Source organism: Pavona decussata, unplaced genomic scaffold (assembly GCF_977016875.1).
Source record: "Pavona decussata unplaced genomic scaffold, jaPavDecu1.1 SCAFFOLD_69, whole genome shotgun sequence".
Classification (NCBI taxonomy): Eukaryota; Metazoa; Cnidaria; class Anthozoa; order Scleractinia; family Agariciidae; genus Pavona; species Pavona decussata.
Genome location: NW_028145488.1, coordinates 2,978,255 through 2,999,455, shown reverse-complemented (window position 1 = coordinate 2,999,455; position 21,201 = coordinate 2,978,255). Strand labels below are relative to the sequence as shown.

At 39.2% G+C, this 21,201-nt stretch overlaps 2 protein-coding genes and 1 long non-coding RNA gene across 10 annotated transcripts in view; 2 read left to right on the top strand and 1 right to left on the bottom strand.

Moving 5' to 3' along the window:
* The window catches only part of LOC146477793 (uncharacterized), a 31,085-nt gene extending 26,140 nt beyond the window's left edge, over window positions 1-4,945 (top strand). Inside the window, exon 14 of the mRNA XM_085113075.1 lies at window positions 71-4,945. Within this exon, the coding sequence (XP_084969201.1) occupies window positions 71-4,254 (4,184 nt within the window). The 3' untranslated portion in view covers window positions 4,255-4,945. The remainder of the gene's footprint in view (window positions 1-70) is intronic.
* Window positions 1-21,201, bottom strand: part of LOC146477792 (uncharacterized) — a 299,841-nt gene that overhangs the window by 239,720 nt on the left and 38,920 nt on the right. The window lies entirely within an intron of this gene.
* LOC146477775 (uncharacterized) overlaps window positions 15,874-21,201 on the top strand; it is a 291,187-nt gene continuing 285,859 nt past the window's right edge. For all 8 annotated transcript variants that reach the window (XM_085113155.1, XM_085113157.1, XM_085113156.1 and 5 more), the window contains exon 1: window positions 15,874-16,075. The gene's annotated coding sequence lies outside the window, so the exon portion shown is untranslated. The remainder of the gene's footprint in view (window positions 16,076-21,201) is intronic.

Below are 21,201 nucleotides of genomic sequence, written 5' to 3'. Positions count from 1 at the left end.
TAAAAATCATGCTCTCGGTAACTGTTCCACGTAGAGAACAATTTTGACTGTGATTGCTGTTTTGTTGTAGGGCAAGATAACCCTGTTGTCAAGGTTCTAAAAGCAGAGTATAACAGGCGGTCTCTTTTGAAGCCCCTCCTTTGGGAGAACACCTTCAAGTTACCTCTTGAAGATGTCTATACAAGATTGAAAATGTTATCCAGACGAAACACAGACTTTCGGATTGAAAATAAGGAAGTGTACATGTATGACATCTTCAAAAGCCCTAAAATATCAGAAGATGCTAGAAAAAAAAAAGTGGAGATGTATGACAACTTTAACACTTCAAAGAAAGAGAAAGATTCCGCAGTGCTGGTAGAGGGAAGCCCAGGGATTGGCAAGACAACTTTCTGCCTTAAAATAGCCCATGATTGGGCAAATGGAAAAATTCCGAAAGGGTGTTCATTTCCTGAATTTAATATTGTGTTACTTCTGAAATGCCGGGACATTGATGGAGACATAATAAAGGCCATCGATGAACAACTTCTACCTGAAGATGACGACGTTAAGAAGGAGTTAAGGGATTACATCCAGGATATCCATAACCAAAAACAAGTTCTAATCATTTTGGATGGCCTTGACGAGCTACCTAAAGGTGTTGAAGATCACGTGGATAAAGTGCTTCACAGACGAATATTTCCATTCTGCTTTCTTCTGGCGACATCGCGCCAAGAGAGAGGAATAAAATTGAGACAGAACGTTAACTTTGATGTCCTTTTGCAAATAGAAGGATTTACTTACAAAGATGCTTTTCAGTACATCAGGAGGCATTTTAATCTTTTGGGGCCTGAGCATTTGTCAAAAGGAGAGAGGCTTATCAAAGCAATCCAGGAAAACCCTTTCCTCCGTTCTTTACCAAGTAATCCATTGAATTTGCTCCTTCTCTGTGTTGTTTTTGAGGACTATGAGGGAGAACTTCCATCTCGTCTAACTGAGCTCTATCAGATTATTGTTCGATGCATTTTACGAAGATTCTGTGCAAAAAATAAGTTGGAAGCTCCCCAGGATGATGAGGCTCTTGAGAAGAAATTTGAACAGACTTTTCTTGCACTGGGAGAGTTAGCTTTGAAATGCCTGTTAGAAGATCGTCTTTCATTTCGTGAAGGAGAACTTGCAAAATTTGAAGAGATGTATCCAGATCTGGCAGCTCGGATATCAGGTCTCGTTTTCAAGGAAGCCAGTCTGAAAAAGATCAACCCACAGCACGAATACCACTTCTTCCACAAAACATTTGTAGAAAACTTGGCCGCACGATACCTGGCATTCCTGTTATTAAAGAAAGAGGTCAATATCTTCAAAGAGTTTCAGTTGGACTTCTATAACCATGTTGTAGTAAAATACCGGCAAGTGTTTCTGTTTTTATCTGGTATACTGGGTGAGGAAGCGAGTATTCTTTTCAGACAGATTGGTAAGAAGCTGGAGAGTGACAACTGGGACTGGCACAAGTGTCAAGAGGGAGAAGCAAAGTTTTTTACTGAAAGTTTCAGTGAAAGTGGAAATGCTGAAGAAGTTGCGATGGCTCTTTGTTCCTTCATTCCTTTCCCTTTGACTGTGGAAGTGGGCAGAAACGGCGACTGTTCTTATTGTAGTTTTTTTGAGGTTGCAACATACTGCCGGAACTTTTCACAATTACGGCATCCTGTTCATTTATCTGTGTGTTGTGATCAAAATTTAAAGGTAAATTGTGCTTTTAATTACTTGAAATCCTGTCCAAAACTACAGAGTTTGTTCGTTTCCAGATTAGAAACTCCAATAGATTCCTTTTACGATGGACTATCTCAAAACTCGACTTTAATGTCAGTTACCCTTAGAACTTTTGAAAGCCTGTCTTCTGACATAGCTGATATTGTTGGTAACAGTTTGGCTGCAAGCAACACCTTGACTTCCGTGACGTTTGAACTGTTTAATGAGTGGGGCGAGGCTTGGGCCAGCGCTCTTGAGAAAGGATTGTCTGCAGATACACTCTTGAAGTCAGTTGTCCTCAAGATTTATGGTTCATTAAGTCACACTGCAATACGGGCTTTGAAAAGAGTTTTAGTCAACACATCTTTGACCTCTGTTGTCATCACTGTTTTCGGGGATATGCAAGATTCATTAGCTTCTGCCCTTTGTGAAGGACTTTCAGAACAAGCCGTTTTGAAATCTTTTGCTTTGATTGTTTTCGGAAGGCTGAGTGAATCAGGGGTCTTCTTCTTAAAAAGAGGTTTCTTACAAAATTGCTCCGTGGATGCTTTGGAAGTAAAAATCTTTGGTGAACTCCCAGACAGCTGGGCGAATGTTGTTAAAGATATAATTTCAGCAAACAAAGCAAAGCAGTCGTGCACTTTCCACCCGAATACCAGTGGAAACATTGCGGCTGCTAAGGTCGCTTGTCTTACTCCCGTTTTGGCTAAGAGCAGTTTTACTTTAGAACAGACATTAAACGTCTGGGGTGAGTTGAGCTGTGAAGTTATAGAAGCTGTCGGGAGACTCTTGGTGAAGTCCACACCGTGTCGACTCGCTCTAAACATTCACGGAAACCTACCTGATGATGTTGTAAGCAGTCTTGTGAGCTATCTGAAAATAGAAAAGTGCGTACACTTCGTTACTTTCAACTTTCGGGGAGAATTGACCACTAACGGGAAGGCTGCTATTGAGCGGTTTTCAGGTGCCAACCACAATGCGAACTTGAAGGTGATTGTCCATGACTTGATATCAGACCGTTCTCCCTGTGGCGTTGATTTCTGTATTGATAATCCCTCGTTATTACCATCAGTATTCACTGAAGTGAAGGATACTGGAACAAGTGAACTTAGTCTCACAATCAGTGGCGTGAGTGATGACTGGGCACAGGGTCTGAATGACGGTTTAACAAACAGCACGTCATTAACAACACTTAATCTTACAATCGAAAATTGCCATGGTGAGAACGTAGGTTGGATGCAACGTCTGCTTGGAGTAGTGTTAGAAAACACCTCCTTAGCTACACTCGCTCTCACTCTTACATTATATTCCCTCATTGACGTGGGAATAGACCTCAGCAACCGTTTGGCGAAAAACGCGTCATTAACGGCACTCTCCCTTACCATTAACAGCCACATTAGCGACAGTTGTTTCCTTTGGCTATATCTGCGTGATGGTTTGGCGTCAAACAAGTCATTACATACACTTACTCTTACAATCAACAAATACAGTGGCACAGCTGGAGGCTGGACACAGGATCTGGGTCCTGGTTTGGCGTCGAACAAGTCATTACATACCCTCACCCTTACAATCAACAACTACAGTGGCGCTAGTGAAGTCAGGATACATGATCTGGGTATTGGTTTGGCGTCAAACAAGTCATTACAAACACTCACTCTTACAATCAACAACTGCAGTGGCACGGGTGGAGTTCGGATACATGATCTGGGTATTGGTTTGGCGTCAAACAAGTCATTACATACACTCACTCTTACAATCAACAACTGCAGTGGCACGGGTGGATACTGGATGCAGGGTCTGGGTCATGGTTTGGCGTCAAATATGTCATTACGTACACTCACTCTTACAAGCAACAACTACAGTGACGCTGGTGAAGTGCGGATACATGATCTGCGTGATGGTTTGACGTCAAACAAGTCTTTACATACACTCACTTTTACAATCAACAACTGCAGCGACGCTGGTGAAGTGCGGATACATGATCTGCGTGATGGTTTGACGTCAAACAAGTCTTTACATACACTCACTTTTACAATCAACAACTACAGTGACACGGGTGGAGTCCGGATACAGGATCTGGGTCATGCTTTGGCGTCAAACAAGTCGTTACATACTCTTTCTCTTGTAATCAACACCTACAGTGAAACGGATAAAGTCTCTATACTGGGTCTGGGTGATGGTTTGGCGTCAAACAAGTCATTACGTACACTCATTCTTACAATCAACATCTGCAATGACGCGGCTGGAGTCTTGATAACGGATCTGGGTGATGGTTTCGCCAGAAATGAGTCATTAACTTCTGTCAGTCTTACAATCAATAGCTGTAGTGAAGTGATTGAAGATCGGTTACTGGAACTGTGCAATAATCTGGCAAAAAGTGACACATTAACTACTTTGAGTTTGACAATTAACGACCACAGTTCTACAAGTAGAGGCCTGGGACGTGATCTTAGCAAGTGTTTTGCAGACTGTAAGTCATTAATTACATTAAGTTTAACTGTAAGCTTGTATGGAGAGGAAGAGATGTGTTAAAACCTACCACTCCATGAGCAAAGTGAAAGTAAATTTACCCAATTAAATTCAATAACGTAGGCGTGTATCCATAACTCGATTGACGCATGCGCTGCATCCACACAATGACATGTGCAAGTTAAATGCAGCTAAGAAAATTTTTCTCTGTCGCTAGTAAAAAAGAAAATTTTCCTCAAGAAAGGTAAAGATGGAAAACGATTTCAAAGGACGTAAATTTAGTCGACACAGAAGTTAAATCTTTGGATTGTCCTGAATTCAAGTCTCTATTTATAAGAAAACGAAACGACAAAAAACAGCGTGAATAATTCAAAGCCCACCGCTGGGTTACGCAAACAAGGTGCTCACTCAGCAAGAACTAGACAAACTACAGATTGGATCTATCGGATTCTCTCAGGTAAACAAGTTTGTAACGCTGATGTAGAATTAATAAAAGCTAGTGAAAGGTTAGTTTTTCGGTAAAAATTTCCGTGTTATCGGTCAATGAAAAGTTGTTTTGTTTCCTTCTGTTGTTCCATTTCCAGAAGCCGTCTTTTTGCTCTAGTATGTTAATTTTAGACGCAAAAGTTCGTTAGACGATAGCGATTCAATGCCTCGAACTTTGCTTTTGAACTTAACTCTAAAGTCAGTTGAAGTGATTTTCAAAACGGCGCAAAAATATGGTTTCTTTCATGAAAGGAAAGAAGATATTCAGGGAAGTTTAGAACGCTCGTAACTAATAAACTAAGGGAAGCTCCGATGGTTTTCATTTTCTTCGCTCACTCTTGTTTCTTTTTTATACCGTTTTCTGTTAGCTTTGTTATGAAGCGATTGGTGTAAGTAACCCGACGAAGTTTTCCCCGTTCCACCACTTGAACCGCGTCTGTTTCATCCTTTTAGCTGTGCGTCTATCGAGTTATGGACACACTTGAAAACTTTTAAGCGCACTCGAGAAACCAGAGCTGCTCTCGGCCAACTTTTAAGGCCCTTCTACACTAGCGTTTTTTGTCGCACCTCACTGCAATTTTTCTCGCGGAAGACTACGTCTTCAAATCGTACTTTAAACCAATGGTTTTTTTGGGTGTGTTTTCAACGCTGTACTTTTTTCAAGAAATTGAGCAAAATTGTGTCACGTTTGAAACATGTTCGAACCTCCTGCGATATCCCAGTGACAAATGAGCGCTGAAATGGCCGCTAGTTTACGCGTGCGATTTAAAACTGCAACTTGCGCGCGACAAAAATTGCATGTGTAAACGGGCCTTTACAGTTATCTCGTACTTTCCAATCTTCCCGCACGCGTGCTAAACACGAACCAATTCTAAATTCCTAGTGTGAGTTTTTGACAATGTTTAACGAAACAGTTACTCATTCAAGTGAAGTTGAATGATGAAGAGTATCAACCTTGCTTGGCAGTGTCATTAGCCTTTTAAGCCCTAATATCAAACCGCAAATTCTCCTCATTGGCGTCTTCATATTTTTGTGGTATTAGTTGGGAGAAATTGCTCAAAATCAGTTTCTCTTACAGTGATCATTCGCTATATTTTCGTGATCAGCGTATTTGATGCTTTACCGATACCGTAAACTGCCGCTTATAACCCCCCTCTCTCCTCTTATGAGCCCCCCTCCCTCTGCGTATAAGCTCCCCCACTCCCACCTCCCTCCGCTTTTAAGCCCTCCCTGTTATAGGCCCATCTACCTGTAAACCAAAAAATACATCCAATTATAAGCCCCCCCTCCCTCCCCTCGGATATAAGCCGCCGTCTAGTTTCGTTCGTGTTGTTGGTTTTAATTTTGTTCCAATCATTGACATTTTAAAGCTTATTAAAAACCAGTAAATGAAAAACGTATTTCGATCAACACTGCTATAGCTCGTTTGGAAACGGTTTTTTTTATTCGGGTTATAAGCCCGATGGGATATAAGCCCCTCCGTTTAAAAGGCCATCTAAAACCCCTAAAGAAGTTGTATTAGGCCACGGCTTATAAGTGGCAGTTTACGGTATTTCAAGGAGGACAAAGCTACTGAACTCCATAGGGGCTTAAATGGTTAACTGTCTCCTGTCTTCAAATTTGCCTCTGTGTTAATTGTGTTTGTCAAAGGTAACGGCGCTACTTTTGTTGAGTAGTTTAATTTTGGACTTGCTGAACTGGAACTAGCTTGTAATTGAGGTTATGCAGGGAATTATCGTTAAACAAAGCTACGATACGATACGATAAGGTAGATTGATTGAAAGGAATCCCTGCATAAGCCTACGTTTCAAGGCAGCTCCATTTCTTAGCTCAAAATACGTTATTTTGTATTTACCAATGGTGGCCTCGCTTGCTTGATTAATGACCCAGGAGTGGAATGAAATCTTGACAGATTAAGAGTTATCAATGATCCTTTCAACCAGACACCAAGCCAAATTCTTCATTTTTTGTGTAATAAGTGATGTAAGAGGTTCGAGCATTTGGGAAAAATTCTGTGCACCGTGACAAAGGCAGGTTAGTTTTGAAAAGTTGGAGGCTGGGTATAAAATGCAGTCCGAGATAAAATCTGATTAAACATTTGCTATTAGATGTGAGGCAAGTGCAAAGGAGATCAACGTGTTGGACACAATCGTGTGGATATTTTAGAAAATTAAACTCGGCATGAATCTGAGTTTCACTTCAAAGAGCATCTAAAACGCAAAATTCAAGAAAATTCTTAAATTCAATTTATTAAGCAGAAGACAAGGAAGAACACCACGGGAAAGGGGTGTGTAGTAGCTTTGATTGATTGGTCACATGTGAGGAATTTCATCTACAGACTCAAAACCTGGAACCACCTCGGCAGCTACAGCACCACAGGAAAGAACTGCTCAGTAGCTTTCACTTGAATGGTCACACTTGAGGATCTCATCCACAGACTCAGAAGTTAGTACCACCTTGTACAGCATAATAAACAGCACCACTGGAAAATACTACTCAGTAGCTTTCACTTGAATGGTCACACTTGAGGATTTCATTTACAGACTCAAAAAATAGAACCACCTTGTGCAGTATAATAAACAGCACCACAGGAAAGTACTGCTCAGTAGCTTTCATTTGAATTGTCGCACTTGAGGATTTTATCCACAAACTCAAAAGGTAGAACCACCTTGTACAGCATTGCTGTGAGACTGGAAGAGTTTACGATTTTCTTGAAAAGTGTCATTGTATATTTAGAATCTATCAAAGTTCCCCGCAGAGATGCTTCTCTTCCTGTCGATCCCAACATGTGGCATGTAATGCAAATGCATGGTTATGTTGTTGTTTTATTGTGCACATACCTTGTACTGTTACCCTGGCCGTTTCTAATTGCGCACAAGGCTGGGTGAAGAATTTTATCTCGGTCTGCAGCCGATACTCAGTCTGAAGTCTGCAGCGTAATGGTGAGTCGATATTGATGGCACATAGTCGATACCTGGGAGTGTTTAAGTATCGATACTTGTGAACGACACAGGTTTTGTTTCGATGCTGTTAAACTGACAACTTCAAAGAAGCGTAATGTGTATTCCACATAACGTTGGAGGAATTTTAAGCATAACCTTTTTTTGCGGAAGAATTTTACTGTTCTCTTGGCAGCACAACAACTTAGCGTTCTCTACTCGTTTAAGGCTGGATTCTACCGACGGTAATGACGTCATAGTACAAGTCTGAAGCAAAGACGTCACAGTATCGATATAAAAAAGTGCCAAGTATCGGTAAATATCTCACGAATATCGTATCGCATGTGAAGCTGGTATCGGCTCACTGTTACCTGCAGAATGCCGAAGTATTAATTGAGTGTCATTTGCTGTTGGGGTGACTGTGGGGTTTCTCTCGTCTCATAATTCCCAAATGGATCGGTTTGTTGAAGAAATTACCTTTTAAGTGTAAGTAATGTAAATAGCTGTTAAAGACCGTGAAAGTCAAAGCAGCTGAATTGTATTTGAACATTTTAGAATCAGAAGGCACAAATCGAGAAGGTTTTGTCTTCTTTCTATGTTCCTTGTACTCACATATCTCCTGTAATTCAAGTACGGGGGAAAATTGTTTCTTGCCAAATGTTATTGCTTTCATTAAGCAAAGTGTGACCAACGTGAACATTATTTCATGCTATGTCGTGCTCTACAAACCAAAGACATGGTTTAAGTTTTGTAGTTAGGTAGATAGCAATTGTTACAGCCGTACATAGACGTTAACGCAGATTTAACATTTCTAGAATAAGAAGACACAAATCGAGAAGGTTTTGTCTTTCTTCCTTGAATCCTTGTGCGGCATGAAATTGTTTCGTGCCAAATGTTATTGGTTTTATTAAGTGTAACAAATGAGAACATTATATCAGAGACATGGTATAAGTTTTTTAGTTAGGTAGACAGCAAATGTACAGCCGTACATATTTCAAACTTGGGGTGTTTCAATCTGGTACCTCAATTGTACATAGACAAATCTCCTGTAATTCAAGTACGGGGGAAAATTGTTTCTTGCCAAATGTTATTGCTTTCATTAAGCAAAGTGTAACCAACGTGAACATTATTTCATGCTATGTCGTACTGTACAAACCAAAGACATGGTATAAGTTTTGTAGTTAGGTAGATAGCAATTGTACAGCCGTACATATTTCTAACAGGGTGCATTTGGTACCTCAATTGTACATAGACGTTAAGGCAGATTTAACATTTTAAATCAGAAGACACAAATTTAGAAGATTTTGTCTTTTTCTATAATCCTTGTAACGCAATTGCAGGGTTGAATGTTTTATGCCAAGTGACTTTTACCAAGTAGATTACAAGAGGCGAATATAAAATTGACTCCGAGAAACGAATTCGGAGTAAAATGTAATATTAGAATATTATTAAACCATTTGAAGTTTAAATGCTTGAGTATGATATCTGTATTTGATTTACAGATCAACGTGAAATGTTCCTAAAATACCAATTTTTCCATCAGAACATAAGCGAGGGGAACAAAGAAACTCGTCAATTGAAGGAATTTGTATATATCTGCTGTTTGATTTACAGAGATCAACATAGAATTTCTCCTCTTTAAACTCATTAATAATTCATGAAGAGAAAACAAATGAAATCACCACAGTGAAGGAGATTTGGAAATGTGATCGTAATTATCCTAAAATTTAGTGAACGGTTGCTTTGAATGTCTTCATAAACTATTAATGGTTTGAGAAGTTACATCAAACACACGAAAGAGTGTTTGATGTGATTTCTAAACACCTCGAATAGTTGACTGAAAAAGCGCGGTGCACTTCTCGTTGTTTGAAAATCGTATGAAACACTCTTCCTTGTGTTTGATATATTACTTACAATACCGGCACATTTCACAGCAGGGAGATGATGACGATACGAAATTCATCAACCAGGGCGCATTTTCTCCATGTGGCAGCTTAGAATTAACCTTAAAAGAGATGAATGGACACCCAGCGAGGACAAAATGTGATACACTTTTGTTTTTGGTGCTAAATTTGTTAATTTTCCATTGCAAGTTTTTATTCGTTTGTTTGGGTTTTCCTTTGTTGCGCTCTGATTGGTTAAAATAAAGTCGCACCCTTTTCTCCACCGATTAGAAATGAAACCAAGTCACAGGAATATCCCGTAAGCCTCTTTTAGTTTAATGGAACATTTCGAATTCTAATTTGTTTATTCTGTTTTGTGTAAAACGTTGATTCGGTTTGACGACAAGGTTAAAAACCATTGATTTGAGCCAAAGCTGAAGCAAGTCCTGTTTTGCATCAAAGGAAAGGCACTTGAAAGTAATTTGGCCATTTCTGAGTTGCTGTGAACCTCAATATGAAAGCGAGGCTAAGTGCTTTCATAATGAGGTTCAAAGAAATTCGGAAATGGTCTATTTTTTCGAAAATATGAATTGGAAGTACCTGTGCCCCGTTTGATCTTGTTGCCCTGAAATGGTGCTCGGGCATGGACACTTGTATTAAAGGACCTTTTTATTGCTGCAATGGCGACAAGCGGAGTAGTGCTACGGCAAAGAACGTGGATCACTGTGCCATGCACGGGGCTTAACTCTAATGTTGATATGATACTCATAGGTCGTTTGATCTTGGGGCCCTGAAATAGTGCTCAGACATGGACCCTTGTATTACCGCACCTTTTTATTGTGCAATGGCGACAAGCGGAGCACTGCGACGGCAAAGAACGTGGATCACTGTGCCGGGCACGGGCTTAAACTCTAATGTTGATACTCGTAGGTCGTTTGATCTTGGTGCCCCGGCCTTAGCACCAGTAATGTTAATACTTTTCCGCCATTTCAGGGTACGGGCGCTAGTCTGCGCTCAATTTGCTGGCTGCACCAACTTTTCCTGCTCCTTGGTCTTTAAATTAACAAAATTACAAAATGGTTACATGTAACAGAAGAAAACGGTTTTCTCCTAATACGTTCAAAAAACATTTTTGCGACAAATGTAGTTGCCCTTCGCTCTCTCGCAGAATTCAACTTTCGCCAACGTAAACTTCCTATAGTACAAAATTGGTAACTAGAATCCTCAAAACCTCGAACTATATGCAATTTCTCCTGCTTTCCGCTTTTACATAATTCAACCACAGATAAGTCGAATTTTTCATGTCGCTATAATGAGTGGTCTGATTATTTTCTTGGTTCAAGTTGTTGAGATTCAACTGTGCAAAAATTTCTTCATTGAAGCTTTCTGGTCAAGCTCAAGTTATGTCGGTTTGTTTGTGTCTCCTTTTTTGAAAACTGAAGAAAAACGATTTTTTTGACATTTTCACATTTTTTTTTGCTGAAACGCTTGGAGCTGACAATTCAGTTTTTGTACCATGAAGAAACTCGGAGCATTACTGCTTTCCTGTACAGTCAACTCTCGTTGTAGCGGACACCCTCGGGAGATCGTTTAGTGTCCGTAATAGCGACAGACCATAATAGCGGGGTGTGGGGATCAACACAGCTGCCGGCCTGGGGCTTGAGATTCCATTTAGTTATGAATTACATGGCGACCCAAAATATCTTATAAGACTTGACAAGCTTATCAACAGTACTGTATCTTCTGGGCATTCATTGGGAATGGAGGATGAGGGCTTGGTCTCTCCTAAAGAGTCTGGAAGGAAAAGGCATTAGCTGAAGTGAAAACGCAGAGTCTGTTGTACAGCCACTAAAGAGATTGGTGTGAAAATAAACATTCCAGAAATCTTTCGAAGTGCGTTTTGACAAATGACCAACATTAGACTGCAATTTATATGACCATCCTCAACTTCTCAACGCCTACAGCTGAGTATCTCAAAAGAAATTAAAGGTTCCTAACTTGTACACCTACCGTTCCTACCTCAAAGGGTTTTGAAGCTTTTGAAGAAACATTGTATGAATTTGCTAGCTCTCATGGATTAGAATTAATACGTACCACCATCATTATCAATCGGCCTTCACCCAAACGGAAGATAGAACTTTTTTGCAAACGTCGCAGTGCGCAACTGCAACAGAGAGATCTTAGATAATAAGGACTGTGTATACATCAGGGTGTGTTAATTAAGAACCAGTTATTACACTGCAACTACGAAGAAGGGGATTGGGTGAGGGGTCTGGAGAAATAATTGAGAATGATCTTAAGCATTTCTGCACCCGAAGATTAATGTTTTTGGCCCCTTATATTCGGGGCTTTTCCCCTCCCCCACCCCCACCTCCTTCACTTTCTTCCTCAGCCGCCCTAGTCGTTCCCCGCCCTCTACAACCTGAACAGATTTTTAGAGCGAAAGATCTGATACTTACGCCTTTTGACTAGGGGCCCGTTTCTCGAAAGTCCCAGTAAGAATATTTTTAAATGTTTTTTCGCCGATTAAGCAGTGATTACAGACTGGTACTTGGCCAATGTTTTCATAGAATTATAAGATCTTAAAATTTAGTATTCAAAGCTAACAAAAATTGACTTATTTTTTTAACAGAATAAGTGTTGAATTTTGAGTTGACACAGAAATATTCAGCCAGCAAGAGTCAGCATTGCTAGATAAACAAGAAAAGTGAGGTTTGAATCTCATTGTTAGTTTTTACTGCTGGATACAAGGGTGGCTATGCAATAAAGACACCATCTTTTGAGGTAGAGGAAGGGGTGTACAGGCAGAGACCACCATCTATTTTGTGGTTTGCCGGTGGGGCCTGTTGGAATATCGGTAAGTTTGATCTCTCCCCTTAAAGAAAATAACAGACTGCTCAGAAGACTGCTCGAAGTCCTGTGAATTTTGATGAACTTCAAACCAGTCACAACAAATTCAACTCGATCCTAGATAGTAAGGTGAATAATTCCGAAGTAGAATAAAACGTAAATTTAATTTCTACTTAAAGTACGTTCTTATATAAACGTGCTTTTAACATTTAATTTATACGTACTTATACAAGTTATACCTTATTCACATCAACTAAACGTGTTTAGTTAAACCAGGTTTAAAAAAATGAAAATAATTGAAAGAATACTGGAGAAAGGAATCTTACATATCTTAACTAAACTTTTATTATTTTAAATGTGAAATCGTAAAACATAAGCAGGCATCTTCTATGAATATAACAATTTTGAACAGTGTTTAATTAGAGAGTTGTTCAACATGTTTTTAAGTTTGGTATAAACAGAGCATATATGTGATTATTTTCTTTTCGTTCCCGTTGTATATGATATGCTGTTGTTATGTATCGTGCTGTCCACTTTTCATAGAACTCGAGCTGTCGTCACAAACGTGTTAACTCGTACATAAACCAAACATTTTATTAACCAAAGCAAGTACGAAAGGTGAGGTAAGGTAAGGTAAGGTAAGGTAAGGTAACTGAAAATAACAAAAAATAACAGAGATCAATAAATTAACAATGAAAATGAAAATGACAATGTGAATAGAAAACGACAAGCGAAATAAACGACGAATACTTACAAGACGAATGTGACGACAAGAAAAACACTTAGAACTTGGAACTTGACTTAGAAGCTAGACTTATGCGTGGTTCAATTCTACCTGTTACCATTCCCCCCCCCGGGCTCACCCCCCGGCATTTGTGTACTTGACGTCCTATTCCCCACCCCCGGGCACACAGAAAGAGACAATTCCCCACCCCCGGGACTCATGACATGGACTAAAAATAAACTGCTTCGTTTTGATGATTTATTTCTTTATTTAAACAAAACCGGGAATCTGAAAAATCCTAAACTTTAAGAACAATTAACTCCCTTCCGAGGTAAAGCGAATATTATGAAACTCGACACACACACTAATACACCAGGAGGGCGTTTCAACCAAACTGCCTCGAAAATTGAAATGTATCTCTACAAAACAACTCTTAAATTCCTAGAAACAATATGGAATAACGTCTTTTGTATTTTCAGTGCAAATAAATTGCTTTTCTATAAGAAGGTCAAAATGTTTAACTCAGTATATTTACAACATTAAAACTGCGCCTGAAACAATCTGAAGCGGGTGAATTCCATTAAAACAAAACTATTATTAATTTTTCTTCTGGAGGAAATCCTTTCCTCTTTTATCTTTTGAACTTAATTACTTTTTGTTTTCTTTCATCAGGTCTACGTCAGCTCTCTGACTGCAAATTTACGAAATGTGAAAAACGAAAATCGTGGCCTTTTCCGCGTGGTTCCAGTAGCCGCCATTGTGTCACCCCATAAGTCCTTGCGCGAGTAGTTATTTCGATTTGTCCCGCCCCCCTACCCCCGGGCAAGACCGCTTGAGGAAATTCCCGACCCCCGGGCCAGACGGGCTGGGTTTTCCCGGGGGTGTGCCCGGGGGGGGGATGGTAACAGGTAGAATTGAACCACGCATTAAAACAAAACTGAACTTAACTAGAACTAGAACGGCTTACGCAATATGAGCAGCAAAACAAAACTAACAAGTAACCTATATATATAGCATTATGCAAAATAAAACTAGTGAGCACGAAAACAACCTAAGAAAACAAAGAAGACTAATGAACGGGAAACTAAGTACAAAGGGCAACGGAGTGAAAAAACTAATAAACGAGGAACGAAAAACAAGAACGCTAATGACCTTTTTACAATAACTGTCCAAATTCTCGCGTGCTGATTGGCTCGTAGCTATTGTCTATAAGAGTACAGACAATAAAAATGACGTCAGATGTAACGCGCGCGCTTTCTCAACGAAAAAAATAGCCAATTCCGCCCGTACTTTTTCCATGTTATTGTAAAAAACAAATCGACGACAGTTTTCTATGGTCTATACTCTTATAGACCATAAAATGACGCCATAAAATGTCCAAAACTTGGCAGTGAAACCACTCGCCTGCGGCTCGTGGTTCCACTTGAGTTTTGAACATATTTGACGTCATTTTATGGTCCATAAGAGTATAGACCATAGAAAACTGTCGTCGATTTGTTAAATAGAAATATGTAACGCCGACATACAAAACAACAAAAATCTAAATTTTCGCGCCTACACGAGCATTCGTCTTTTTTCCCTCAAATTCTTTCGCGAGCGTCGGTTTGTTTCTCACTCAACAGAAAAATTTATCATAATACAACTGCCCCAGAACACACAGAAACTATTACGTGGGAGGCAAACAAAACCGTATTTCTACGTTGTATCGGTCTCTGCTTCTTGTATCAAATAAAAGGAGCTGCTCGCAGTTTGGATGTTTCTCATGGAATTTTCTAAGTTACGAGTTCTCAATCAATGTACTTAGACGAAACATGAAGCTGGGCGGGGAAAAGGTTTTTAAGGACGGTGCTGGCCTACTTTTGCTACTGCCATACGTTCTGCGTATCTGGAGATACTCGGGTTTTCTATGGGTGGGGCCAACTAATACAGGGTTATTTTTGCGCGGTTTAAAAGGCTATGCGGAAAATATAGAACTCAGCAAGTGCTCTTGGTATCCAAAATGAAAATTTGAGGAAAACGTGAGGTAAGCTTCAATTTTGAAAAAAAAAAAAAAAAAGACGCCATACATTGCTTTGTATTTTACGGCTTTTCAGAATAATTGTTGCCTAATTACCTCTAAAATATGCGTTGTTACTCCCAATTTTCTTTTTGGATTTCAATAGCCATTTCTAACATCTGCTTTATCCGCGCAAAAATACTTCGGTATTAGCAGGCACCGTCCTTAATTGCTCCGAAAGGAAGCACGTGTGGTTTCTGTAGTTTAGTTTTGGATGCTGGCGTCGTGTTCGTAATCAAGGAACATCATTACTGGCGCACGAGAGGCTTGGGTACGAGTGACGATAGCAGAGCAAGGCGGAACTTTACATATCAGAGCTACTTTACAAGCTGAAAATGTGTCAAGAAATTGAAATACCCAAGAGAGGAAAGCACTCAAGGAGTAAGGATCTGATTTTACTTTCTTTTCTTTTTTTAAGTTTTTTTTTCCTTTTATTGTTATCAATTTGCCAGGGTTTCGGATTTTCTGCATTTTCAGCGATGGGACATAATACATATTTTCAGGATACATGTGTAGCCTAAGAATTATGTCCATAAAACAACAGAATTGAAAAGAAAACTTGTTTTACGAGGTAAGTATTACGAACCGAATTTATGGCAATAAGTACGAAAGGCACGAGAATTCCACTTTCCTTTTTTCGTAAGTCCATTGTCCGACTTTCCAATCCGGCAAATCAGATCACTGCCATATTTGGAAACTGGGAAAAAACCCTTCTTCGTCAAAGCGTGCATTCCGAGAAGGAGCAAGCGAAGAAGGTTTTCTTCTGACTTCTCGTGTTAAAACATAATTTACTCGTACTTTCGCTATTAATATTGCAATCATGGGGTGAGAAAACTTTCTTTACCGAGAAAATGTAGCGAGTCGAATCAACTTCATGGAGCTTAGCTGTGGGCAAACTTTCTCCGTGGATCGCGAAGCTGATTGTTTGGCGAATTTGACGTCGAAGGTAAGCGTACGACAAAGTGGATATAGCGTGTATAGTTTGCCCTCTTTAGTTTCGTTTTTAACTTTCAGACAACCCTCGATTCAATATCCACTTTAATCTTTCAATGAAGATGGGTCTTAGTGCTTCGTAAAAGCTCGAGATTAATCAATGCAAGCTAAGTCTTATTGTTCATGAAGGCTTCGCGTTGGATAATTAAGCTTACATATGCATGTTGCAGAGATTGTTGCTTGAAATTGATAATCTTACTTTTGACTTAATAACGAACACGTTTTACACTGCTATTAACTGCTTCTTTGGGTTAAGTTTAACTTGATCGAGGTCTCTGCGTGGCTCTGATTAAATGAGGTTCGCGTTGAAAAGTATGAGGCACGGTATGTCGGTGGACACATGCAAATTAAGCTTAATTTCAAGCTCACTGAAATGTCTCAGAAGAAAGTCTTGTTGAGTCACATTTATCGCAGAATGCTTACAGTAAGTTCAAGTCTGCGTTTGTATCAGATACTTTGGTCAGGGTCCCAAAGGGGTTTAGTTTGGTGGAAGCTGATCAAAAGATCAAGCATTTCTTGTTAGTTTGTAGTTTTTTATGACGCAGTTACAGACGCCACCCTGATCTGCATAGCTAGTCACGCATGGCCAGGCTCCTTATTAAAAAGGCGCGTTATTTGTACCTCGAAAAATAATTGTCCATAATTTGTTGATCTAGGACTAAGAGATACAGTACTGTAATTTCTGCTCAAAAAATTCTGGTGCAATTTATTGGGAAAGATTTCCACACAGCCTCAATAAAATTATACAGTCGAACCCCTTTATTACGGACACCATGGGGACAGGGATAAGTGTCCGCATTATAGAGGTGTCCGTTTTAGAGAGGTAGGCTTTATATGGATTTCAGTCTCTCAGGGACCAAGTGAACTGTCCGTAATAGAGAGATGTTCGTATTAAAGAGGTGTCCGTAAGGAGAGGTTTCACTGTACACGTGTCGTTGTCATACCTGTTACACAAAGAACGAGCATGAATAGTGTTTAAGGTGATTCCGCTGAATTGCATTGCGCATCCTTGCTGCGCATAATTTTTCGCGTCATTTAGCGTGCGCACTAGCGTGGGCACACACAACATTACGGGATTTCCTTGAGGTTAAGCTCAGCAGGAAAATAAATGGTCCTTTTCTTCTAAACAAGCATGGTGACCCCCATTTTTTAATGCATCAATTTAAATGTCATACGGTTGACCACTATATATCGCGATTTAAAGAAAAGTTTAATACTCTACTTTGAGATATTTTTATTTGAATGCTTTAAAAAGCACGTATTTAGGTAGTGCTGCTTTGTACGTGCAGATGCAGCAAAATCTTTAATTTCTTTCATAATCTTTATTCCAGTTCAATTAAAATAGTTTGTTGTGTAAGATTAACGTAAATTTTGTTGAACTGCTTTGATATTTTAATGCAAGAAATTCATTTTTCTAGAAATGATAGTTCCCTTTTCTGATTACTAGCGTTCCTAATATAAACCTCGTGGGTCATCTATTTACTATAATAGCCATCCAGGTTGCACAAAAACGAGCATGGTGATCCCATTTTTTATTGCATTTTTTAATGCTCATAACATAGTCATGAACTGGACCAAGTCTTAGACAATTTTAAATACTTCTTCTTTTTCAGTGGAATCACCTTAAGTCGTAAAATGTCGGCAAAATTAAAGTATGGGGCTTGGCGGCAATCTTGCTAGTTACTGTCTTCAATTCTGCAATGTTGATCAAAGATGATCCAAATGACTGTTGATGCTAAAACCATGTTACTCTACCCTCTGCAGTTGTCTGTGGTCCCTCAAAATCATTAAATGTTGTCTCAGATCAATTGTTGTTATTGTGCAATCATATACATGTTGTAGGTTAAATTGAATCCCAGGTTAAAATGATTTCAATCTAGGTTGATTTGTATTTTCCTTTGTTAAGGTTGAGTAATTTACATCTGAAACAAAGGAAAATACAAATCAACCTAGGTTGAAATCATTTTAACCTGGGATTCATTTTAACCTACAACTTACACATCAGTGTTTTCCGATCGCATGTCAAAATTCATGCCATATTAGTTTTTATTGTATCTCTCAGTTTAAGTACGAGCAGTTTGATCGGTCAATTTTGCAGGCTGTATTTGACTGTACTGCGCACTAAATTTGAAAGTGTCCTTTTTTTCGCACCCGATTAACCTCAGAGATATAATAAATATCTTACTAAATAATAAATCTCATTTTCTCAGTCCATACAGTATGGACTGAGACTGGTGCAACTTACAGTATGGACCTTGAACCCAGTTTGTAAGAGGTGTTGATTTGGCTGGATGTCCAGAAAATGTGTTTAGGGACTGGATAAATTTGTGTTGCTCCTACTTCTTTGTTATCATATTAAAACAGAGTTCTTAAGATCAACAAAATAAGCCTAATTCTGGACTGATAAATTAATTACCAAAAAATATTACCTTAGCAGCTAAAGTTAGGCAAATAGAAACTAATTTATTTGATTTTTTCACATCTATTCGTTCTTCTGACGAAACTTTGTGTAACATTTTGGAACAGATTACTTTAACAATTGCCATTTACCTACAGATCTAATTATAATAATCTTCTCAGTTTGTAAACTGTTGGTTGTCCTGGGTAGCGTCATTAAAAATTGAACTTTTGTTACTTCTGAGTAATTATTTACTCAGATCATACGCGAATATGTTGGGTGGTTGCTTACCGGAAACAGAAAACAAAAGAATATGTCAAATTTCTGGCATAAAAAGTGATCGCGGTCCCTTAGAAATTTGAGTGGTGGTCGCTTGCGAGAGAGCTCTTGAAACGGTATTTAACTGGGAAACAAAACGGTTGTTTACGAAGTGGTCACTTACGGGAGGTGGTCGCTTAGGAGAATTGGTCGCTTTGAGAGAGTTGACTGTATTTGCAATCATGCATATAGAAAAACAGTCAGCTCCTTCAGCTATTTGCAATCTAGAAACCCAACAATTGCTGCAAATTTTCTGCAATAATAATAATAATAATAATAATAATAATAATAATAATAATAATAATAATTGGAGGAAATCACCCCCAAGGTTCAACAGCTACATGTATACTATACATGAGTAGGAAGTCTAGAAATATGTGCCTGGCAAAGCTAGGGCTGGGTGGACAGTCGATTTGAAGTGATGTTGTCTTTTGTCTTTGCTCTGTGGTTTCCTGTTGCCTTCTTCTTCTTCACTGCACGCGCTGAGTTTCGTTGTTTAATCTCCCTTGGTGAATCTCTCTTGTCCCTTGTGCATTCTCCTGTGTTCATTTGCATCACAATTTGGTCATGTTTCACCAACAGTAAACATTTTTCACTGCTCGATGAACAAACATTGTCAGCCCTCAATGAATAAACATGAGTTGTGTCTGACGCCAGCCTGTCTTCCAACCTGTTGCTGCCTAGCAACCTTCTCTTTGTCTGACCTCATTCAAACTTTGTTTGCACTGTTGCCAGGCAACAGCACAGACGCTTTCATCAATATATTAAATAAAATATACTTTTCGCTTGAATTCGCGCAGCTTAGCCCTGTTCGGGCCTTTCGCCCGACAAATAAAAAAAATATTTATTAACCCCGCTTTACGAGGAAAAGTGGTGGAATTAATTTTTATAATATAGAACAGAGGCCTTTATGATCCACATGACTTGTCTGTTGACTAATGACTGTGTTCATCACCAGTCAACATGAGGTGCTGAACAAACAACAGTAAAAAAGCAACGCCCCCCCCCCCCAAAAAAAAAACAAAAAAACAAAAACAAAAACAAAAACAAAAAAAACAATCTTTCAACATCCCTCCCCATGTGAGCATGGTTACCTGTACATAAAACCCCAGCTTCAACCTCCACTGCATCTCCACCTGTGTCAACTCCAGCTATCAATAGTACAATGCTTGCCCAGGCAATCTCAAGAGTATTCAGCAACTCCTAGCTTTCCCACATTGCTGTCATCACTTCAGCCTACCCTTTAAGAGCGGCTTGGCAGGAATGTAAACATACAACCTCAGCTTCAACCTTCTCTGTATCCTCTCCACCTGTATCAACTCCAGCTATCAATAGTACAGGGCTTGCCCAAGCAATCTCAAGAGTATTCAGCAACTCCTAGCTTTCCCACATTGCTGTCATCACTTCAGCCTACCCTTTAAGAGCGGTTTGGCAGGAATGTAAACATACAACCTCAGCTTCAACCTTCTCTGTATCCTCTCCACCTGTATCAACTCCAGCTATCAATAGTACAGGGCTTGCCCAGGCAATCTCAAGAGTATTCAGCAACTCCTAGCTTTCCCACATTGCTGTCATCACTTCAGCCTACCCTTCAAGGGCAGTTTGGCAGAAATGTAAACATACAAGCATCTAGCTAAATAAAATTTGAAATAAAAATAAAAAAAACAAACATAATGCAACATCTTTAAACACCAAATGTACTTTCCTCAACAAACGTAATACAATTTATAACTTCTTCATCAGCATTAACAGTTCCTATTGACGAGCACTGCAAAACAAGAGTGTTAATAAATATTTTGTAGTTGTTAACTTACTCAATAAGCTCTCACTATTCATAGATGTTAAAAGTTGTTGTAAATACTGTACATGTTTGTCACTTGTGGACCTGTAATAATCCCAAGTGTTATACTTTCTTATATTCGTAATTCATGACACATATAGCTACTGCCTTGTAATACAAACCTCATAACACAAGAGGTGAGCAGGGATGAACTCACTCAACTGTCACCTGATATGTGTGTGTGAAAGATCATGGCTTTGACTAATTTGCATCAGGTTATCAAATATTTTCTTCGTTATCCAACATTTGAGGCAAACAGAATGGTTGTATTTCTTTTGAGAACTGACACCTTAAGAATATACCACTAGCATTAGATGGTCACCCTTCCAAGAGATTGTAAAATAATATTAATTCTATGTTCATTAATAATTTACTGAGACTTTGTGGTTGGTTTTCATCAGGTTTCCTAATAATGACTGCTTCAAAGGGAAGTGGTCACTTGTAAGGGTGGTCATTGCAACAGATTTAAGTCATACCGGCCACTTTAGTGCTTAAACAAAATTGCTGAAATTTAGGTTTGTGA